Source organism: Hylaeus volcanicus, chromosome 1 (assembly GCF_026283585.1).
Source record: "Hylaeus volcanicus isolate JK05 chromosome 1, UHH_iyHylVolc1.0_haploid, whole genome shotgun sequence".
Classification (NCBI taxonomy): domain Eukaryota; kingdom Metazoa; phylum Arthropoda; class Insecta; order Hymenoptera; family Colletidae; genus Hylaeus; species Hylaeus volcanicus.
The window spans coordinates 19,485,232-19,505,065 of NC_071976.1; the positions used below are offsets into that span (position 1 = coordinate 19,485,232).

General features: G+C 44.5%; 1 protein-coding gene across 16 annotated transcripts in view; it reads right to left on the minus strand.

The window, feature by feature from the left end:
- Positions 1 to 19,834, minus strand: part of LOC128880318 (synaptotagmin-7) — a 68,171-nt gene that overhangs the window by 7,817 nt on the left and 40,520 nt on the right. For 5 of the 16 annotated variants that reach the window (XM_054130273.1, XM_054130291.1, XM_054130282.1 and 2 more), the window contains 7 exons: positions 5,843 to 5,854; positions 4,044 to 4,392; positions 3,225 to 3,365; positions 1,652 to 1,799; positions 1,452 to 1,561; positions 757 to 925; positions 114 to 326 (listed from right to left, as the gene is read on the minus strand). In XM_054130273.1, the coding sequence (XP_053986248.1) occupies positions 114 to 326; positions 757 to 925; positions 1,452 to 1,561; positions 1,652 to 1,799; positions 3,225 to 3,365; positions 4,044 to 4,392; positions 5,843 to 5,854 (1,142 nt within the window). Of the gene's footprint in view, positions 1 to 113; positions 327 to 756; positions 926 to 1,451; positions 1,562 to 1,651; positions 1,800 to 3,224; positions 3,366 to 4,043; positions 4,393 to 5,691; positions 5,806 to 5,842; positions 5,887 to 7,591; positions 7,952 to 8,014; positions 8,052 to 13,693; positions 13,874 to 13,900; positions 13,960 to 19,834 lie in introns of those variants that run through there. The other 11 variants (XM_054130320.1, XM_054130311.1, XM_054130370.1 and 8 more) reach the window with 10 other exon arrangements.

A 19,834-nucleotide genomic window follows, 5' to 3' on the forward strand; every position in this document is an offset into this window, starting at 1 on the left:
TTTCCACATTCTTCTTGTGGATTACTTGCAAATAATACAGAACTACCTTTGTTGTTTATTTTATTTTGATCTAAATTATAATGAAATTAATGTTTTCGAGTGTTTTTGTTTACCTGCCAGTTGAATCCGTCCGATCAGCTCGTTTCGGCCGATGTTATCAAAATCCATTACCATTACGTCCAGCGAACACTCTCGAATCTTTTCCCAGGGCACGTTGAAGGAGAACGCTTCGTTGAAGACCGGGTTCAGAGTACACTTGAATATCGGGGTCTTTCGTTTCTCGATCCTCTTGTCGCCGAATTGCAACCACACTTTCACGTAGGGATCTAAACACGTCGAACGAATAAACAGTACATTGCCAATCTCGTTTCCATTTTCGTTCAAGATGAGCGAAACGATTACACGTCTTTATTGCTTTACTCTCAAGTAGGGTGGAGTGAATTTACAGTCCAATACCCTCTGCGTCTTCAAAGAAATTTATCTAAATTAAATGGTAGGCTTGACATTTCCACACAAATTTTTCATTATAAACGTGTAAAGTTTTCATTTAAATTAGACTAGTATCGATCGTGAATCAAATATTGAAAATTGAATAATCAGGTGCTCGATGTTTGTTAAAAATTTCAAATTGTCAGATTTCAATTTCAACGTTAAAGAAAAAAGGTTCGTACTTTATTTGTAATTTGACCTTTCTGTCTAGGCGATAATCGTGCCCATCTCCGGCCCGCATCGCGTAATTGCAATTGCCTATCTCACCTGACTTCCCGTTGATATCCTTCGCCTTCAAATTCCTCGCTTTCATAAGCGTCAGAGTCAGCACGGAATTGCTCGGGTGGTAGCACAACGAGCACAACAGCTCTCCGCATTTGTCCTTTGCCGGGGGCTTGAGAGCTTTCCAAAAGTTAGGTTTCTCCGAGAAATCGACCTACGACGGTCGTGATCGATTAGGTGAGTCGCACGACATGCAAACTCTACGCCGCCCCACGGCGCGGCGTTTCGGCGAAATTGTAATCTGATCGATGATTAACGATTACGACGGCGGCCGTTACACGGTTGTAACCCGATGATTAATAATTGAGATTACTGGGCAATCGTAATCGTGATTAATGGGAGAGTTTCGGGCAACCTAACCTATCATCGCTGACGCGTTAACAGTTAATTGGGAAATAATTACACTTTTCATTATGATCGCGTCGAGGAGGTGAATTTTCCTAATTGCGGAACGGTTACCGTTCTGATTATAGTTAAATAATGAAGTGGATAATTTAATGTATTTTGGATTGTATTATGTAGTTTACGATTGCCATTGATATCGATTAACGATTACTTTTGTTCAGCGACGTTTGCTCCATCATTAACGATCACTTCTCGTGCCCAATTACCGCCCAATTCTGGCTGTCGCAAATTACGACGTATTCGTCGAGAGGAAGACGGCAGTTAACGCGAATTACCTGGCAGAGAGGCAGAAACATCTCCCCGATGGAATCGTCCCTCGAGAATCGATCGTAGTCGAACACGTGTAAATGCAGCACTCTGCTCTGCAACTTTTGAATCGGGAAACCTGCGACACGAGCAGAAAGTTTTGTCGAAACGGCCCGATCACCGTCGAGCGGAATTCGACTTCTCTGGAAACTGTAATATCTCTTCTCACCTTCGAAATAGAACGTCTCGTTCCATCGAGGATTCAGCGTGCGCCTTTTTATCTTCGTCTCCAGTCGATGCTTTTTGTCTGGCAGAAGGGTCACGCGAACGTAAGGGTCGGACGTCCCCGACAAATCCTTTGCCGGCAGATCTTTACCCTGAAATTAATTTTTATCGTCCCTCAATGCTAGAACTACTCGTCAAATTTTCCTGGATTCGAGTACGTGAAAACTTTGGCGGTTCTAACAGGCCTGATTCTAACAATCCCCTGATTAACATGGATTTTTCGTGTTAATGTTCATTAGAGCTGAGACTGCTCGTCGAATTTAATTAGAATCTCACTTGCGTATTTGAATAGCGTGACGTGGATTGTAATTTGGTTTGTAAATTAAATTACGGTAGTCCCTCGATACTAAACGTCATTAGTAGCGTTATATCGTGGGAGGATAACGATTTTATCTGATCCGTTAATGAAAATTACATTTTCATTTTCTTCGTGGTATCTTAATGAAAGTATTATCGATGGATCTGAGAGGATCTCTGGATCAATATGAGTTCAAATATGGCCACATTTGGTCTACTTTTAATTGTAACTAATTGGAATTTCTTTTCTATAAACGTAGAATTAAAAGTGGTCCGAATGGTGTCGTGTTTGGACTCGTTCTCATCGGGAGAACTCCATCAATTAGTTTATAATAATCTCACGCAAATATATCGAGAAGAATGACAATTTTAATTTCAATTACTGGTCGCTCGGGGGTCGACTCACTTTTGTTTATTCAGTCAACAGCCAAGCCAGCAGACGGGTGGCTGGCAATAATTAAAGATAAACAGTGCTCGAGATGATTCGTGTCGAGGGACAAATATTGTTGTAATACCACTATCTTCCGTGTGTACATAATGAGCGTGAATCCGCGGATCATCGGTAAATTGTAATAATCGCAATTAAAATATTTAAACTCTAAACGATTCGAATAGTCCCAGCTCTAGTCGTTTCACTCCCTCCCCTTTACTTTTCACTTAATAGCAAGATCAAAACGAACGCGAACGTCGACGCCATTGTAGAGTATGCTTTAGGATAGCCTCCCTCAAAGTGCAGGCATGAATCTTTTGTGTCGAACGCTGCTTTAGAGCACGACGGTTTTCAGACTTTCCGCTCTCCGCCATCCGTGGGCTCTAAAAATTTATGCGCAGCCCCAGAGAGTTGTCGTTCGCGTTGGTTCTCATCTACCAACTTTAGATTTTGTAGAAGATACTGTTCATTAATTACAAATAAGTAACTGGCAGCCAACGATATTATCCATTTGTTTCTCGAGATTAGTGCACGTAGTAAAAATTACACAAATTCCACGCGAATACGTTTAAACAACATTTAATACTTCTTGTGTTCAGGCCTATTACTTTCTAAAAAAACAATGCAATAAATAGTAATATATTTTCGGTTTAAACTACGACCCTGTACGAGCGACGCGGCCCTTAGAATTTCCAGCGAAAGTCGTCCAACAGCCAAAGCGTTAATCTTTCTGTTCCTCGAAATGAAAGTCTGGTTACCTTTGTGGAGGTATCCGCAACGAACCACTAACCTGTATAATGCGAAGGATGAGCGTGGTATTCTGAAAGTCGTATTCCAGGCTGAAATGAATTTGGCCAACGTTTTCGCTAGGTTCCGAGTTGTCGATGTACATGTCGACCAAGGACATGGATCTGCTTTGTAGGAAAGCTTTCTGAAACGAGATACATCGCAACGGAATCGATCGTTGAGCCGTTTCTGTCTGATATTTCCGAACGGCGACCGAGCCTAACAATAAGTCGAAACACATCACTATCGCGTTACTCGAGCCGCGGTGAAACGGAAGCCCGAGTTTGCTGCCGTTTTTAAATTGCTTCGAGGCGCACTGTTATCACCGACTGCATGCTACGTGACATGTAACGTTAACGTGTAGATCAGTTAACGTCACACGCGTGCACATTATCATTGAGGTTGGGTCATTGTTCTATTCAATTTATCGCCTCTTACAACGTTAATGGCCTCACAAATCAAGAAACGTCAATTTTGTTTGCTGAGCGCCGGTAAGCTTCGTAGCTGCAATTCTTTTGTCATGCTAAGTGGGATACTTTCAACGCTGGTAGTTTCACGCCAGAGATTAAACCATATTTTACGTATAAAAATGTGAGTTTCAAGAGTCTCACCTTGGAACATTTAATTATTCGATAATTTTATATTTAAAACCTGTATACTGTATCTTCTAACAAAGGCAAGAAATGCGCGATTCGACTTCTGCGTCTATATCGCGGTAGGCAAACTTGTATTCAACTAACAAAAATCTACGCGTCTTTTTTCCTCATCTCTGTTTTTAAACGTTGTCTATACTCCCTAAAAAATGATTCTTAATAAAGCGTACCGACGGGTGATCTCCTTTGACATTCTGCAGCTGTTTGTTTTGGGCACCAGCGGTTGGCGTCCGTGGCTCCCCCGTTCCAGCGGCGGCGCCACCCACGCCACTGCCGGAAATCGCGTTTGCGCCTGCGCCGATGCCGCTGGTTCCAGCGTTTGCACTTCCAATGCCTGATCCAGATCCAGATCCCGATCCAGAGCCTACCCCCGATCCAGAGCTGCCGCCACCTAGAGCTGCGCTCGACGTCGATCCACTAGCACCTGCGCTTCCCGCGCTTGATCCTACAACTCCACTTCCGCCGACACCGCCGGCACCTGTCGGCCCCGCTGTCTTGTTCGCCGGACTACCAGTTGTCCTGCAACAAAACCCATAAGACCACTCCTTCATATTTCCTTCACACCCCGACATCTCCTTTCTATTTTCATCGAGGTCGCCGTTGTCGACGTCCCGCGGTTGGGTACCTCACTCCATTATAATTGACCGGATATATATTTTGTTGCTTCGTGAAATTCTCTATAAAAATTTGAGACGAATTATAGGTCTTGAAGATGAATCGGAGTCGATACGAGAGTTGAGGAATCAATGAACGAGACTGGTTTCTAATTTAACAGAAGATATCATTGGCAATTTTTCTGAAGGTACAGTAGAAATTCGATATTACTCAGTTTTGGTTACAATTAACTGAGAGTGGTCTCCCGCGCATCTAGCCTGCGCACCACGCGGCGCCTGTTGCTCAGGCAACGACGCTACTGTCCCAATGACATCTACCCAATTGCCAATGACACATTTTACATTTTCTAAAATAAAAAATGTAAACGTCGAGTGGTCAATTAACCATGATCAGGTTCAAAATGAACGACAACGGCGACCAGGGAAACTACTGACTACGACGGACAACGTCTCAGGAATGTTATCTAAAGCACGCAGACTAGGAAGCAACGCGCACTTTGCGTTCGTCTCATTTTCTACCCAGCTCTAAAACATTCAGACTAAACAGGCGCGACGGTACGTTTCGAAAGGTACTCCACGATTCGTATTAAGGTACATCTCGTGTTGGATCTCTGTGAGAAGATCGTTTCCGCTCTGGTAGAAAGGGGAACTTGAAACGATCGAGTTCGAGGCGGAAATTGGGTGCAGTGTTGTCCCTCGGGTTGTCCCGAACGCAGCGATAACCCGAAGGACATGGTCCAGGGAGGCTTATGTTGCCTCTCAGGCTGTCGCAAGATCGAGACAATGCTGCGACAAGCTAAGAGACAGGTAGGTGAAATTTGATCGCTGTTGCGTGTCTTGTTAGACTTTATGTACACCGCGGATGAGTGTCAGAAACAGTAAGAATGAACGTGAGACGGTTAACGGTAATGGAGATGACTCTGTGACAACGCGAAGAAGAGTATAGTACAACGAGTACGAGAAGTAAGAAATAGAGTAAGAAATAGGGATCCATGCGAGTAGTCTGGGGATATAGTGGGGATAACTACGTGATAACTCGAAGGACAGTACGGTACGAGTACACGGCGCATAGGTGATTAGGTAACGCGTGTAACTAATCGTCGTTTGAACGATAACGTTTGTAATGGTGTTCGTTTAAACGCTATACAACGGAGTCCAAAGGGATCGGGGGACTAGACAGACATAATCGAATAGAACTACTTACGCAAGTAAAGCAGCGCCCATCCGCGAACGGAATATTTCCATTAGGAAGGAAAAATTGAAAGAGAAGATAGAAGAGTCAAGTGAAGCAGTACGAGAGAAAAATAGGTATCGAGTAAAATTTTTCGCTATTCTCCAACTCGTCGCATACTTACTCCAATTGCGCTCTGGATTCCAACGGTAACACGCCGAAAGGAGGCATGAAACAAAAGAAAATGAGACACGAGTTAATGAGTTTGGATGATCCTGAACTCGCCGCAAAAAAACAACAGAAGAGGACTCCGACGGGATCGAGGGAGAGAGGAGAAATAAAAATGAAGAAGATTATTTAGAACTTTCGCTTCGACGGGAGATCCCGAAGCTGTTTCTCGCGTGTGTCTCGCAGGGTCCCAACCTTAACCTTTAAACGGTACTTTCATCAGCTGAACCGAGGAAGAAAAAAGCAGAATCATCGCCCCGAGTCGGATGCTTGCGAACGGTCGCTTCAGACGCGGCACCGCGTGAAAAGTCTGGAAAAAGCAGCAGCGAAAGGAAAGCTACTCGGAGCAGGAGAGAGAAACGGAGATAGACAGTGGAAAGTCAGAGTGAGTGAGAGAGAAAGAGATAGAAAGATATGCGCCGGTATCGCGAGTCATCGTCCAAGAAGCATTATTCGCTCGCTGTTCGTAATTGCTGGGATCCATCTATCTTGTTAAAGGTGTATACACTGTTGCCACACTAAAAGGAAAGACTCGATTTATAATTCTTCTTTTGGTTGAATTGTTAGTTTTAGAAAAAATTTTATTTACACTAGTGGAAAGTATGGTACGTGAATAGATTGAAAACGAAAGATTGGCAAACATTATTGAGGAATAATTAAACTGGAGATCAGTCTGCGAGTTCTTTTCATAATGAATAAATTTGTGAAGTATATTAGCGTGATTCATATTTTAATATTCATTACGAATTTATTTGATGTTTTTCTTCTAGCTTAATTATTTTTCAATATTTTGTTTGAATTCCGTACACAAACAGTACTCTCTATTAGTGTAGAGGAACTTTTTAATGAAATTAACTGTTCGACTAAAAAAAGTCCATAAACTCGAGCCTTTTTTTAGAGTGCTCAACTGTATATAACCTCTTAAGAGCTTCTGACAGGCTGACGGGTTGAGAAGTAAGGAAGCTTTTAGAAATTTCTTGTGATTTTCTAATAGAACTCATTAACATACTTTTTTTTATTTATATGCCATGTCAGCGTGATGCTCGTGTAGATGTTAATAAATTTTGATGAAGATTACCTGCGAAGTATGTAAATCGTAATAAAATAATGGTACAGATAATGATTATGCATAAGAACATTTATGTATAATAATTAATGGGGAAAATGAACGTGGTAGATTTTAAATAGGATAGCAAGGGTGTATTTGTGGATAATTAAATGATCGATTCATGAAGAGACGCCATACGCTGACTGCACACTGCCAATTATTATTATCTTGATTGAAACAGTGAAGTTGCCTCAGAGGAAAGGCATTCAATTTATTATTGGTCACGAAAGTTTCAAGTGTTTCTCCTACATAATTGTATACTTCAGTTGATATGAATAAGAACTGTAATTATACGTGTGAATATTTTATACGTTCTCCTGGTAATTCATTTATTTTTAAATATCTTAACGAAAGAATATTGTTGTAATAAATTTCATTAACTTCATGTAGTTTATAGTTAGTTAATATAGCCAAATAGGCTTGCAACAGTATATACACTTGGAAGTTTTTATTTTAATTATGTTTCGAGTTCTTTAGTCATTTTGAAAATGTTTTACACAAAAATTTGCAAAAGCTACCTTACCCTTCGTGTCGTCGCCCTGTCGCGACCCATCGATTTAATCTGTGGTTAGCGATTGCCCGTTTCACACTTCTTACCTGGCGGTGTAATACTCGAAGAAGGCAACCAGTATTTCCAAAGACCTCGTGACTGCAGCCCACATGGTTCTGTCGTTCCGAGAGTCTCTTTAGTCACGAATATCGCGAAGAACCGCGTTTCACATTCCCGTCAACGAGCAAATTGTCCGTTCAAACGAGCCGGAGCGCACGCAAAACGTGCCTCGCACACCCTCACACTCTTCCAAGATGCGTAGTTCTCTTCTCTCTTAAATCGAAGACACGCTCGTCGTTTCAATTGCGACCCAGAAATGAACTTCCGCTCGATCGTGTTCATGCCACGTTCATGGCCGCGCAACGCATGAAGGTTCCAAATCTCGGTTCGACGACTATTCTAGGGATCTATAGCACGTCAAGTGAAGGAATCGACTTGGGTCAGACAACAAATTTTGAAACTCGGATTACCTTCACTCCTGTTACTTTAGTTTAATCCTATCGCACTCTGGAAGGGAATCTTTTTTTCTGATATTCCTTATGCATCCTTTGTCAAGTTTCGGATGTATATATACAATATATATACAGAGTGCTCATAGCAATGCGAAAGCTCTTTTAGGGATTAATTCGTTGCGCGAATAGGAAGCGAAAAGTCCTTTTCCGCTTTGCCATTCGAGGCCTCGTTGTCGGGTTATACGTAGTCAAAGTTATTGCGCGCGCGAGCGTGTTGGGGAAGTGTCATGGCCGCGTGAGCGGGGATCAGCTGATGACAAATGGCGCGCGCCGAGAATCACGCAGGCAAACTTTAATTGCTCGTATCTAGACAACGTAGTTTCAGATCGCAAAATGGTACAGGACTTTTTCCTTCCTTTTTGCACGAAGAATTGATTCCGAATGTTGATTCCATGTTTTCATCAACACTCTGCGCGTATTATAATGCAACTGTAGGAATATCACCAAAGTCGATTCTTTAACTTGTCGGACCTTAGTCGCGCTACAAGTTGGGGAACCAAACGCCCTAGCAGGAATGGGCATAATTCTCACCCAAATAAAGAATCACGAGTAACGAACAAAAGACAAACGATATTTCGTTTTGCACCTATGGGAAAATAAACGCCGCATAAAACTACAACCAATCCATGCTAGAATTGCTGCTAAAATAGCCCCCCTTCCCACCCTCATCGTATTTACTCAATCGAATAAATGTGTTTATTCGTCATCGATTAATAAAATGAAGTTTTGCCCAACTCTGAGTATCGGGGGTGGGTGAAGTGTTTGTCGAGGAATCAAAATTGGTCGTTCCCACGCGTGAAAGGATTTTAAACGCCATCTCGGGAAGCGACGTCCTTCGAACGACCGCGAACTTGATCTGTATCGACGCCTCGAATTATCCAATATGGCGAAAATAACGGGCGGCGGTTAAACGACGCGGAGAATGTGCAGGATACATACGGACAGTAGCGGTGGACAGTAGGCTGACGGAAAGGGAGAATTTGCTTGTTGGATTGGTCGGGCGAACGGTCGGTCGGTCTGTCGGTCGAAAGAAGGGGGTTGTTGGATCGATCTTAGCTACTCGCCGGTACCACCGCCACCGCTTCTGCCACCGCCACTGCCTCAGCCACCACCACCACCACTGTATCGCCGTATTGGTGAAATAAATACAGGGTGTACCAACGATCGTGCTATCACTCGGAAGAGGGCATTTAGTTTTCTTTTTTTTTTTTAACGATGAATACAATTTTTAATTTGGTGTGTAATAAGTAACTAGTCCCTCAAATATTTTAATTTTTGTTGGCGTAGCAATAATCATAGTAGGTGATGTAATATAACCCTGAGTGTCGATGTGTAATCTATGCTTTTAATAAATCAGATGAAAATAGAACGATAACGACGAGTATAGAATAATCGAGCACGAGTGTAAAAAGTCTATTTAACATATAGTCTATTTCTGTTTTACTATATATGGAAAATAAATGTAGAAGAACATATTCAATTCGCTTTCGCATGAAAAGGCACCCCTTTATAGTCGTACTACGTTCGCCGACACATCCCTTAGATTGTCCTCGTAAACCCAGCAAGAAGACAAGATGATATAGCCATAAATCACCATGCCAGAAGTGCGCTTAAAAAGCTTTTCCACACCTGGTAGGAAGTTTCATGTACACAGGCGACTACACGGAGTTTCGCTCTAGGAAGATAAAGACGTTCAATAATGAATGAGTTATGGCGCCAAGACTGTGTTTTGGTTGCCATTATCAGTCGATGAGTAACTATGTAACCAGTCGGTAAAGTGTTCGTTTGACTTTGTACGTTAATACGATCCAAATTTTGCACTATTTTAAACCGATCGCATTCACGTTTAATAAATGAGGAGGAATATCTTTTGGAAAGCTGCAGTCAAGAGGACGGCTCCTGTTGCCAAAGAAAGTTGGACAAATCGCCCATCTACTGGTTACACAATTACGCGATCTGGAATATCGTACGAATACTTTTTCAAGGAAAGATTCTTCCTTAATCCTCCGAGCAGCACGAACGTATATCCACGTCGTACCTTAGCCAGCCTGCCGCAGTACCAACGTACATGTACGTTTTGAATTCTGTGCCAAAGCAATACAACCTTTAATTTATGGCCAGCTGCAGTGCCATATTTGCTTCATTTACATCCCTAGGCAGAAAATATTATCGCGCCCCTTCGCTGGCAGCGCACAAAAAATCTTAAATCATTGACGGCGAATAGAACACAATATATTTTAGAAAAAAAAAGCAAATAGGTGTATTTATCAGTAGATTTCGAATTTGTATGTATTTACAAGAAATTTGAATGCGCAAGCAACTACAAAATGCATACACTATGTAATAATATAAGAATAAATATTGAACGAAAGAAAAGAATTCAAATTTCTGGTATGATTATTTAAAATAATTGTCCTGATTACCCGTGCTTTAATTTAAATCGTGCATTAATATCGAATTTGCATCCCTTTCTCAGCAAAAGTTATCTCTGTAACATACGTCTGTCTGGGATGTTTCTCCGCCGCTCCAAATCCTCGCTGCTCAAAGGATTAAAATCGTGTAGCAACAAAGTCCCGTGCCAGAAAAGAAAAAAAAAGAATAAAGGTGAACCTAACCCAGATCCACTAAGACCCTTGTAGCGGACAGTTTAGCCTGACAATGAGAAAAATCCCACTGTCGGCATGCAGTCGACGAGAGTATCGCGTGACAGATCGATGACGGATCGCTTCGGGGATGTCCCGAGAAAGTCACTATACTCGTGCCTATACACCCGCTATCTGCTACATACCACAGCTCTATATATACGGCAACGTTGTTATCATCCCCGTTACTGGCAACGGCGGACTAGGAATACACGAGAATCCGACGTCGCGGCGGTCACGAACGACCTGGACGCGCGTCGTTGAATAGAACGACCTGAACGACGCGATTCGGCCTCGTTCAGGATAATGTCCACAACATCGTCTATGTGTACGTTCGTGGCATCAACGACGTATCCTAAATCGAGTCAGGGACGCATTGGGTCGCGCACGTGGCAACGACGTCCTCGAAGGTCGATAGACACGGCGCGCGCATCTAGCTGGACACGCGAATGCTTCCTCTGGACTTCCCCTAACTGGGCAACGATGACAAGAGTCCACTTACAGGAACGACAAAAATCTCCCCCAAGTATGCCTCTTTGATCTAACGACGACTACCCTTATCCAGACTTTCCCGACCCTTCCACTCAACCCCTATTCTTCGAAACGGAGATTAGCCGAATACCCCCTTGAAGATACTACCCTCGAGGAAAGGGGGAGTTTTTTCAATAAAAAAAAGCAAGCCACGATCGTCCTTTGAGGCGGACAGTTTCCCTTGGAAGTAGCTGTCGTCAGTGACTTTGTCGGTGGCTGAAACTCGGAGTTTCTCGCACGAAAGGACATTATCGTCGAGACGATCGATCGGAACGCACGCGCACCGCAAAGGTAAGAGAGCTCCTGGCCGTGGCGCGGCTCGGTCAATGCCGAAGAACGTTCAAGCAACAGGTTCCTGGTCGGGTTACGCGCGCCATAAATTCTACGAAAAGAAGGAAAACCACCCTTGTTCCCGGTCGTACCTCGAAAACTTGCGTTTCGATCGGTTTTCATTGGGAGCCGACTCGGCACCGCGGCTGGGGCTCGTCCTTCGTAACAATGGCAGCAATGAATCACAACGAATGACATTCATGGCGAAATGAGAATGGATGGACTCTTCGCGACCGAGAAAATGGTTGATTCCCGTTCGAGTAGACATGTCTTTTTACTGGGTAGAGAAAATATGTCGATTAGCTGTAATTCGTGTAAGTTAAGAACTTGGGATGATAGAACTAAGTCTTCTAGGTCTATTTACGACTAGAGAAGCAAAGGTTTATTTTCCTTAAGACTGGAGAAGAAGAAAAAGTCGAGGTAATCGGCGGCAAATGTGCTCGAACGTTGGCGAACGTTGGCGAACGACTCGAGCACATGTGCCCCCGTTTTTTTCTCGATCTGTATGAGGCTATAGAGAACGTGACCACTTGCGTACGTGGAAATTGAGAATTTAGGGCGACAGAAATAGGTCTTCTAGATGAAATTATCGGGATCTGGTCGTAAATATTTCACGAACGGCCCTATAACTCGCAACCGCAGATAACGGCAATGAATCAGAGCACATCCGACCGTAACGAAATAGGAACAAACGGACTTTTCCACCCGCTCGAGAGAACCGGTCATCTCTGTCGGTGAACACGGCCTTTTCGAACGATATTTATGATTTTGAAAGAAATACAAATTTCAGTCCCTCGCAATAAAGAATTCCAAGCCCCAGAAATAAGTCTTTTATGAGATGTAATCGTCAGTAATACTTCTATAACTCAAAAGGAATCAAATCACATCGAGACAGGAATACGAGAGACATCAGACTCCAAAACCAGAGACTATTTTCTTTAAAGAAAATATGTCCACTTACGTGGCGACTGGGAATCCCCAGGACACCTTTCCAACGAGAATTTGTCACCCCTTCGTGAAAGCTTCATCTGCAGACGACACTCGTCGTCGTCGTCGTTAACTTCGAATATTCATGACACCTCCGCTTGGAACGATCTTTGCTCAGGAACCCTTGATAAATCGAGAGCCAGGACGATGGGGAGCCGAAGCCAAAAAAGGGGAGCGAGCGCGATCCGCGGAAACGAGTTACACGACTGGTGGGGAATTTCCTTTTCGAAACGCCTGGTGGTGCAGCCTTCGACGACGGACGAATCTTGCGGCTATCGCGGCGCACACGTACTATCCGCAACGAACGTTACCGATATACCCGCGAATCTCTTATTCGTGCCACCTGTTACTCGGTTCGCGTATTCCGAGAACGCGTCGCGTAGGTGCATACGGGATTGGACGTTAACGATCGCTACGCGGCACGCGACACGCGACCCTTATCGCTTTTCTCGTTCCGGCGCACCTATTTTGCACCCAGGTTTTCCCCTTACACCGACCAATGGTATTGACCAAGGGGAAGAAAAATGAGTCCATGGAGAAATTACCCGCGAGCCTTTGCGACTACGCAACGATCACTCGACACTGCCTATAGTGGCCTTCCAGAGACCTGGAGACACGGTGTTGGGTGAGATTCAGGTCGAGTAAATAAGAATATTAAGGAAAAAGATTTGCTCTAGCGTAAAGTGATGATTCGTGTGGTGATTCGGGGGCAATTTCTACCGTGTACTCCATGGAAAAGTTGTAGCAATTCTAGCGAAGCTTGTAGGGTGTTAAGGCGACAGCATTGGCAGACTTGGCCTGGGAGAATCTCATCGAAGTGTCAAGAATCCAAGAGCGAGTGTACCCACAGTACTCACAGCTAACACACCGTCACTGCGAATAAAACTTTCTGTACCTTCAAAGACCACTCGAAACTGCCTCGAAAACAAACAACCCAAACGTTTCACTGAAATCGAGCTACGTTAAGAATAAAATTGCATCGAGACCTAACCCCTTCGTTCCACCAACGTTATCCTTAACACACGATTGATCCCTGTTCGCGGCAAACAATGCGCGAACCGAACCGAACCGTACCCATTCACCTCGGTTGGCTATTAGAACTGGCGTCGATCCGATCGCGGAAATCGAGGAAAGGTCCCGGGGTCACCTGGTTCCGGCGATCTTCGAATCGGCCGAGGACGTTCCAGTCGCCGCGAATGGATGCGCAACGGGGTGGGTAGGGGGAGGACAGGGTTCGACGAGTGGTCGAGGGTCAAAATAAACGGTGACCGGTCGCAGCGATCGATGAAACGAAAGTAACGATCCGTGGGAAGTTGGAACCGAAACGCGTCGCACCGCGTCCTGTTGCGTTCACCAGTGATTTTGCGCGCAAGACGCGCGAGAGCTTGCATCCCTCCGACCCCAACCGCGTCGCATCACCGACTGAACTTTCGCTCCCGTGAAAAAGGGGGAACCGTGGGAGTCGCGTACGCATCGATGGTTACGAGTTTTCATGATACATTGGCGCCACCTCGGTGCGCTCCGCGAGAGGATTTTCCAGCACCATGGCCGAGAGAGAGCCTCTTCTACGCACCGGGCACATCAAAGCCAACCCCCTCCAAAACCACCTCCAATCCTCCTCCAACCCCACCAGACGCGAACCTCAACCGCTACGTCGAACGCCCCTCGCGCCATCTCCATCATATTCCTCTCTATCCCCTCACCCTCTGACCGACCGACCGACTGCCACCCTCCGCTGGATCCCTCCTTGTCTCACCCTGTCTCTCTTACCCTCCCTCGCTCTAACTCTCTAGCATTTCCCGCTCGTCCTCTTTGCCTCCATCTTCGATCCGCCAGCACTTTCCATAAAATCTTTGCCTTATCGCGAATCGCGCTCTCTCCCTCGCTCTACCGCTAACCACTCTCGCTCTATCTCTATATCCGAGGCGGATTACGCTCCATTCGCTCGTCCCCGCTTTGGATCGATATCGGACTTTTCGCTTTTTCTATTAAACGCGATACGATCGCGGCCGGAAAGCAGTTGGGATTCCATCGCTTCATCGACTTCTGCGCTAGAGTTGATAGAGTCCCGGTCGAGGGTGGAAAGCGTTGTCCTGTGGTTATAGGAGTTGTCGACCAGGTATACGGGCCTTTGTCTTTCTAGTGGTTGCGTCTCACCACCTGGACAAGGTTGGAGCCGATGGTATGTCTCTAGCCTGAGAACTCTATCGAGCTGTCGAGTTTCCACCGAAGGAAAGTTTGGTCCAGGTGGTTCGGAAAGCATTGTCCTACAGTTGTACGCTGGTCGAACAGGAATGCGGGATCTCGAATAGGTACGTGGATTTTAGTAGATGTCCCTTTGCTAAGGAGTCTATCGGACCATCGATTTCCCGTTACACAACAGTTTGCTCTAGGTGGTGAAAGGCATTGTCCTATGCCACGGTACGGTTGACCAAGCATGCGGGCTCTAGAATAGACCCTTGACTTTTACCACCTGGACCAAACTGATCTGGGATGAACTGTTGACTTATGTTTGTAGCCTATGGACACTATCGAAGTATCGATTTTTCGTCGATTCAAGCATTTGAAGGCACATGTGCTCCAACCTTGCCGAACGTTGGCGATTGTTGGCGAATGCAAGGTCCAAGTGGACTTCTATACCCCACTGCACAAACGAAATGAGTCTCTATTTCTCTTATGCACCGATCAAAAAGGACATGCCTACAGGTAGAATCAGAAATTTTCCTCGTTAGGAACAGTCTTTCCCTCTCACACGACGGAAAGTCGATAATATAACAGAAGCCTCAGGCTAGGGATACACTGTCGACTTTTGGTCGCACGACAGTTACATCTATTCAGTAAAAAAGTATTGTCCTATAGTCAAGGAAGAACTCGACCGCGTATGAGGACTCCACAATAGGCACGTGGACTAAAGTATCCTGTAACGGAAAGTCGATAGGATACTCCTAGCCTAAGGACTCTATTAGACTATCGACTCTAGCTAGTGAAAGCCACGGATCTATACGAGGAGGAACATATCCGTTTCGACCGCTACTCAACTATACGATAACGCTTTTGTGTCGTTTGTACTGGACTACTATCAACCTCTTTGCGACGGAAAGTCGATAGTTTCATAGGATCCTCAGGCTAGAAACATACAGTAGAGCTGTGTACACTGTCTGGGTGTCGAAACAATCAATCAATATGCGAAGGATAGAGGATTTTGTGTTGAATCTGGTGAACCTTGACAATGCCGGTCGAAGAGGAACAATAAGTGAAACAGAATGGGATGAATTTCGCCTAGCTGGATTTTGTTTTCATAGATGACGTCCGCTTCGTTTGATGGTTACTCTATTTAGAGAAACATAGGTGGAGGATGACATTTGACTGCGAATCCGAACAGCAAATTGAACCTATAATCGAGGCGATAACATACTAACGACTTTGAATCGCAGGACAGGCTAGCCCAGGTCGTAAAATGCATTGCCTTAGTGGTCGAAGAACGGTCCACTAGGTATGTGGGTGCATAGGGGATAGGATTATGTAGACTGATAGGACTATGTGGACAGGGATATAGATAGGGCTGCACGGATAAGCCCATGCTTTTTACCACCTGGATCAACCTATCATGAAAGTCAACAGTAAATTTCTAGTTCAAGGGCTTCCACGCAAAGGAAAGTTCAATAATGGCAGACGTCGATTTCAATAAAGTTGCCAGACGTTGCTTAGCCCTACTATGTGTACACAGTGTTAGTTTCAAATGACTATAAATTTTAGAGAAACAAGGGGCGAACTTTGTAAAATTCCACTCTAGTCGACATATTCTTGCAGCCACGTTATTTCAACAGCGGAGCGACTGTGGTATTGTGGCGATGCTGCGTGCCAACTATTTTGACCCCAGTTCAAATCCTGCTGGGGACATTTCTTTTACTTTGTTAACTTTCAGCGAGATACTTATTGAAATACTTCCAATGTAACACTCTATTTTTAAAAGCAATACAATTCTATTGTATATTCTTACATTTAATAGAATTAGGTTTGTAATATGAACAGTAGCAGAATATTTAACTGATTTTTCGCTGCATGTGTGTATATTTATTTCGGTGATTGCAATGCTCACGTTGCAGAAACACGATGTGCTGTCAAAATAATTTGCTGATCCACTTGTTGAAAGTTAACAAAGTAAAAAGAAAATTTTGTTCCAACGGGATTTGAACTCTGGTCAAAAAGTTGGCACGCAACAATGCTGCCACTACACCGCGACCGCTCTTGCTAAAACGGTGCGGTTACAAGCACATACCGACTAGGCGGAATCTCCCAAACGTTGACCTCCCTTGTCTGAAAAGTTTATGGTCATACGAAGCTGATACTGTAAACACGATTCCCGCAGGTGTAGACCTACCGTCCCGTTTTATTAAAATCGGCGTCTCTGCTAACCCTCCCCTTGTAAAACCAACGACCTTCCATCGCACGAGTGTTGGTATTAAGGGATGGTGACATGTACGACACCTAGATCAATCCAAAAGGAGCGAAATTTTGTCCAAGGCGTGTATACATTCAATCGAAATGTCCTTTTTAGTGTAAAGTATTCTCTGATACTTAAAGGACAATTTTTTTTTTTAAGAGTCTGTATTTAATTGAAACTAAAAAGGGTCAGTGATTCTGAATTTCTGGATGTCAAAAGTTCAATACCTTTCTCATTTCTAAAGGTTTAGAACTGTCGTTTCACGCAAAGAAAGAGTTTTATGGAGAGTAAGTAGAAGACGCGAGTTTGGTCCGCGGCGTCTGACCTAGTACGCCTCCAGGGCCACTTCTACTTCGCGCAACAGAGGTCTGGTAGAGGTGGCGATAATTCCTCTATCAATCACGAAACTGACGATTGCCAAATATATTCCTCCCGTACTTTGTCTAAATTATCTATGGCATGTCCCAAGTCTAAATACTCCATTAGTTAACTTTTCGTTTCACGAGAGTTGCCACTGGCAGACGTGGTAACAAGCACTCTCCTATTAATTGAGAAGTTGTCGACCAGGTTTGCGTGGCCCTATAATGACCCCTACCACCTGGAGCAAACTGTCGCGCGATGGAGATCCTAATAGCATGCCCTTAGCCTAAAGGTTCTGTCAGACCATCAATTTCCTGGGACACGAGAGTTGCCAGGGTCTGGCGGAGAAGGGTAACGAGAGTTCTCCTATTAATCGAGGAATTATTAACTAAGTAAACAACGTTTCGATGTAGGCTGATGTGTTTTACCATCGTACTAAATTGTCTGGTAATGTGGTCCTTGGAGGTCTATTAGATTGTCAACTTTCTGTGGCAGGGAGATTGTTAGGGGTCTGGTAGGGGAGGTAACAATCATTGTCCTATTAATTAGGAAAATATCGACTAGTTTTACAGACCTTTTATCACCTGGATCAAACTATCTCGGAGACTCTATAATACATCTCTAGCCTGAACGTTTTAGAGGTCCAAAACACGCCCGATAACTATCGTCGTCCTACTAATTGAGGAGCTATCGACTAAATTTGCATACCCTCGTGGAGTCCTATGTCCTTTACCACGTGGACCAAACTGTCTTGTGGCACGGAGCGTATAGAATGACCTCAGCGTAGATGCTCTATCCAACAGTCAACGTTCTACTACATAATGCTTGCAGAGTAGACTTTTGATAACAATGTCGTACCAATTGAGAATCTATCGACCAAACCTCTGCGTCCTCTCCAAGGTCCCCACATCCCTTGCCACCTGGCCTGAACTGTCACACGTCGAGAAGTCTTTATTGTGTCCCCCAGCTTGACCATCTCCTCGTTGCCAATCGATTGAGGCTCTCATCGAGCGTGAAACGGTCGTTCCGACAGCTGTTGCCCCCGGAAATCGGCAAGAACGGACATGGGTCCAGAGAAAAGGACGAATCGACGAGGTCGCGTCTCGCGAGCGAACCGTCGAAACGACGGCCTCGATGGTAGGTTGTTCCCGTTTTTTCCTTTATCCTAAAAAGCCCGAGGCATCGCGGTACAAACTGGGCCAGCAGTGTCCTTTCAATTACTTCGTATCTTCGTTGCAGAGGGGAAAAAAACCGGATGGAGGGATAAAAGGAACGGAAATGGGTTGCCTGAACGCGCGCATGCGCGTCCCCCGTGTCGCCTAACGTTACGCCACCTTGACAAAACAGAGGCGGCATGTTCGCGATTTTTATTCAACTGCGCCGCAAGTCTCGATGTGAAATCAATTTGTTCGATGTGAATGTAAAATATCGCCAAGTATGCAGACAAATTTTTGGGGGGTAAAATGACGTTGAGTAATTGGTAAGATGCACAGGACGTCGCCGATCTTGGCTCCGATCGTGTTTGGTAATTTAATTCCTATTGTATAAGATAGGATATTTTTTTTATTCAAAATATTGTACCAATTATGGTATCGACAGAGCAGAGACACGACCAGAATCAGAATAGAAGATCAATTACGAAACTAAATTAGTACAAGTACTGGCATCTTTAAAGAAGTACCTCGAGTGTCAAAATAACGTAGCATTTTTCACCGGATTAGAACATAGAGATTAAGTTCTAATTACTCACTCGCGACCTCGCTTAATTCAACTTCTTCGGCACGGAGTGTGCCACTCAGCGTTCAACACAGAAACTAAACAAGCATTTCCTCTTTTTCTATAAATCATCCTCTGTCTACTAAATGAAATGCGTTAAATTACCCCAGCCTAAACTCATGGATCCCAAATTTGCGCTTTAAAACCTCCAAATACTCTCCTAATTAGGGACGTGTGTCCCGCGAATGAGTAAGTCAAGACTTGAACGCGTGGGGGATCTCTGGAAGGTGTTTCGAATCCGCCCAAATGTACAACGTAGTAAGACATCGTGGAGATTTTAGTGGTTCGCCTTTGTATAGGTACCGTACGCTATCCTTGGCCTTGTCCAAAAAGTCGAGAAGGTCTTTGGAAGGCTTTTCCTACGTTACCGAAACAAAAGGTGTCATTGCGTACACCTGTGGTAAACGAACAAGTCTTGCGTCGAAAGGGATTCCCCTCAGGCGCAAACATCTCGGTCGCGCACAGTAGCAGGGCGTCCCGTTAGGGAGGCTTATCGCCCGAGGCGATTCGAAACACCGATTAACACTCTAACGCGAACAGACGCCGCTCTTTTGTCCCGTTCGCCACGGAATCGAAACGTCGAACGTGAAAAGGTTCCCCTCGCAGCTGAGAACCCCTCGTTTCCGGCATTTTACCGTGCATTTGCACCTGTGGCACGGTCATTGTCGCACGGCGGCACACCATTTCTCGCGTTCGCGTTTCCTGTCG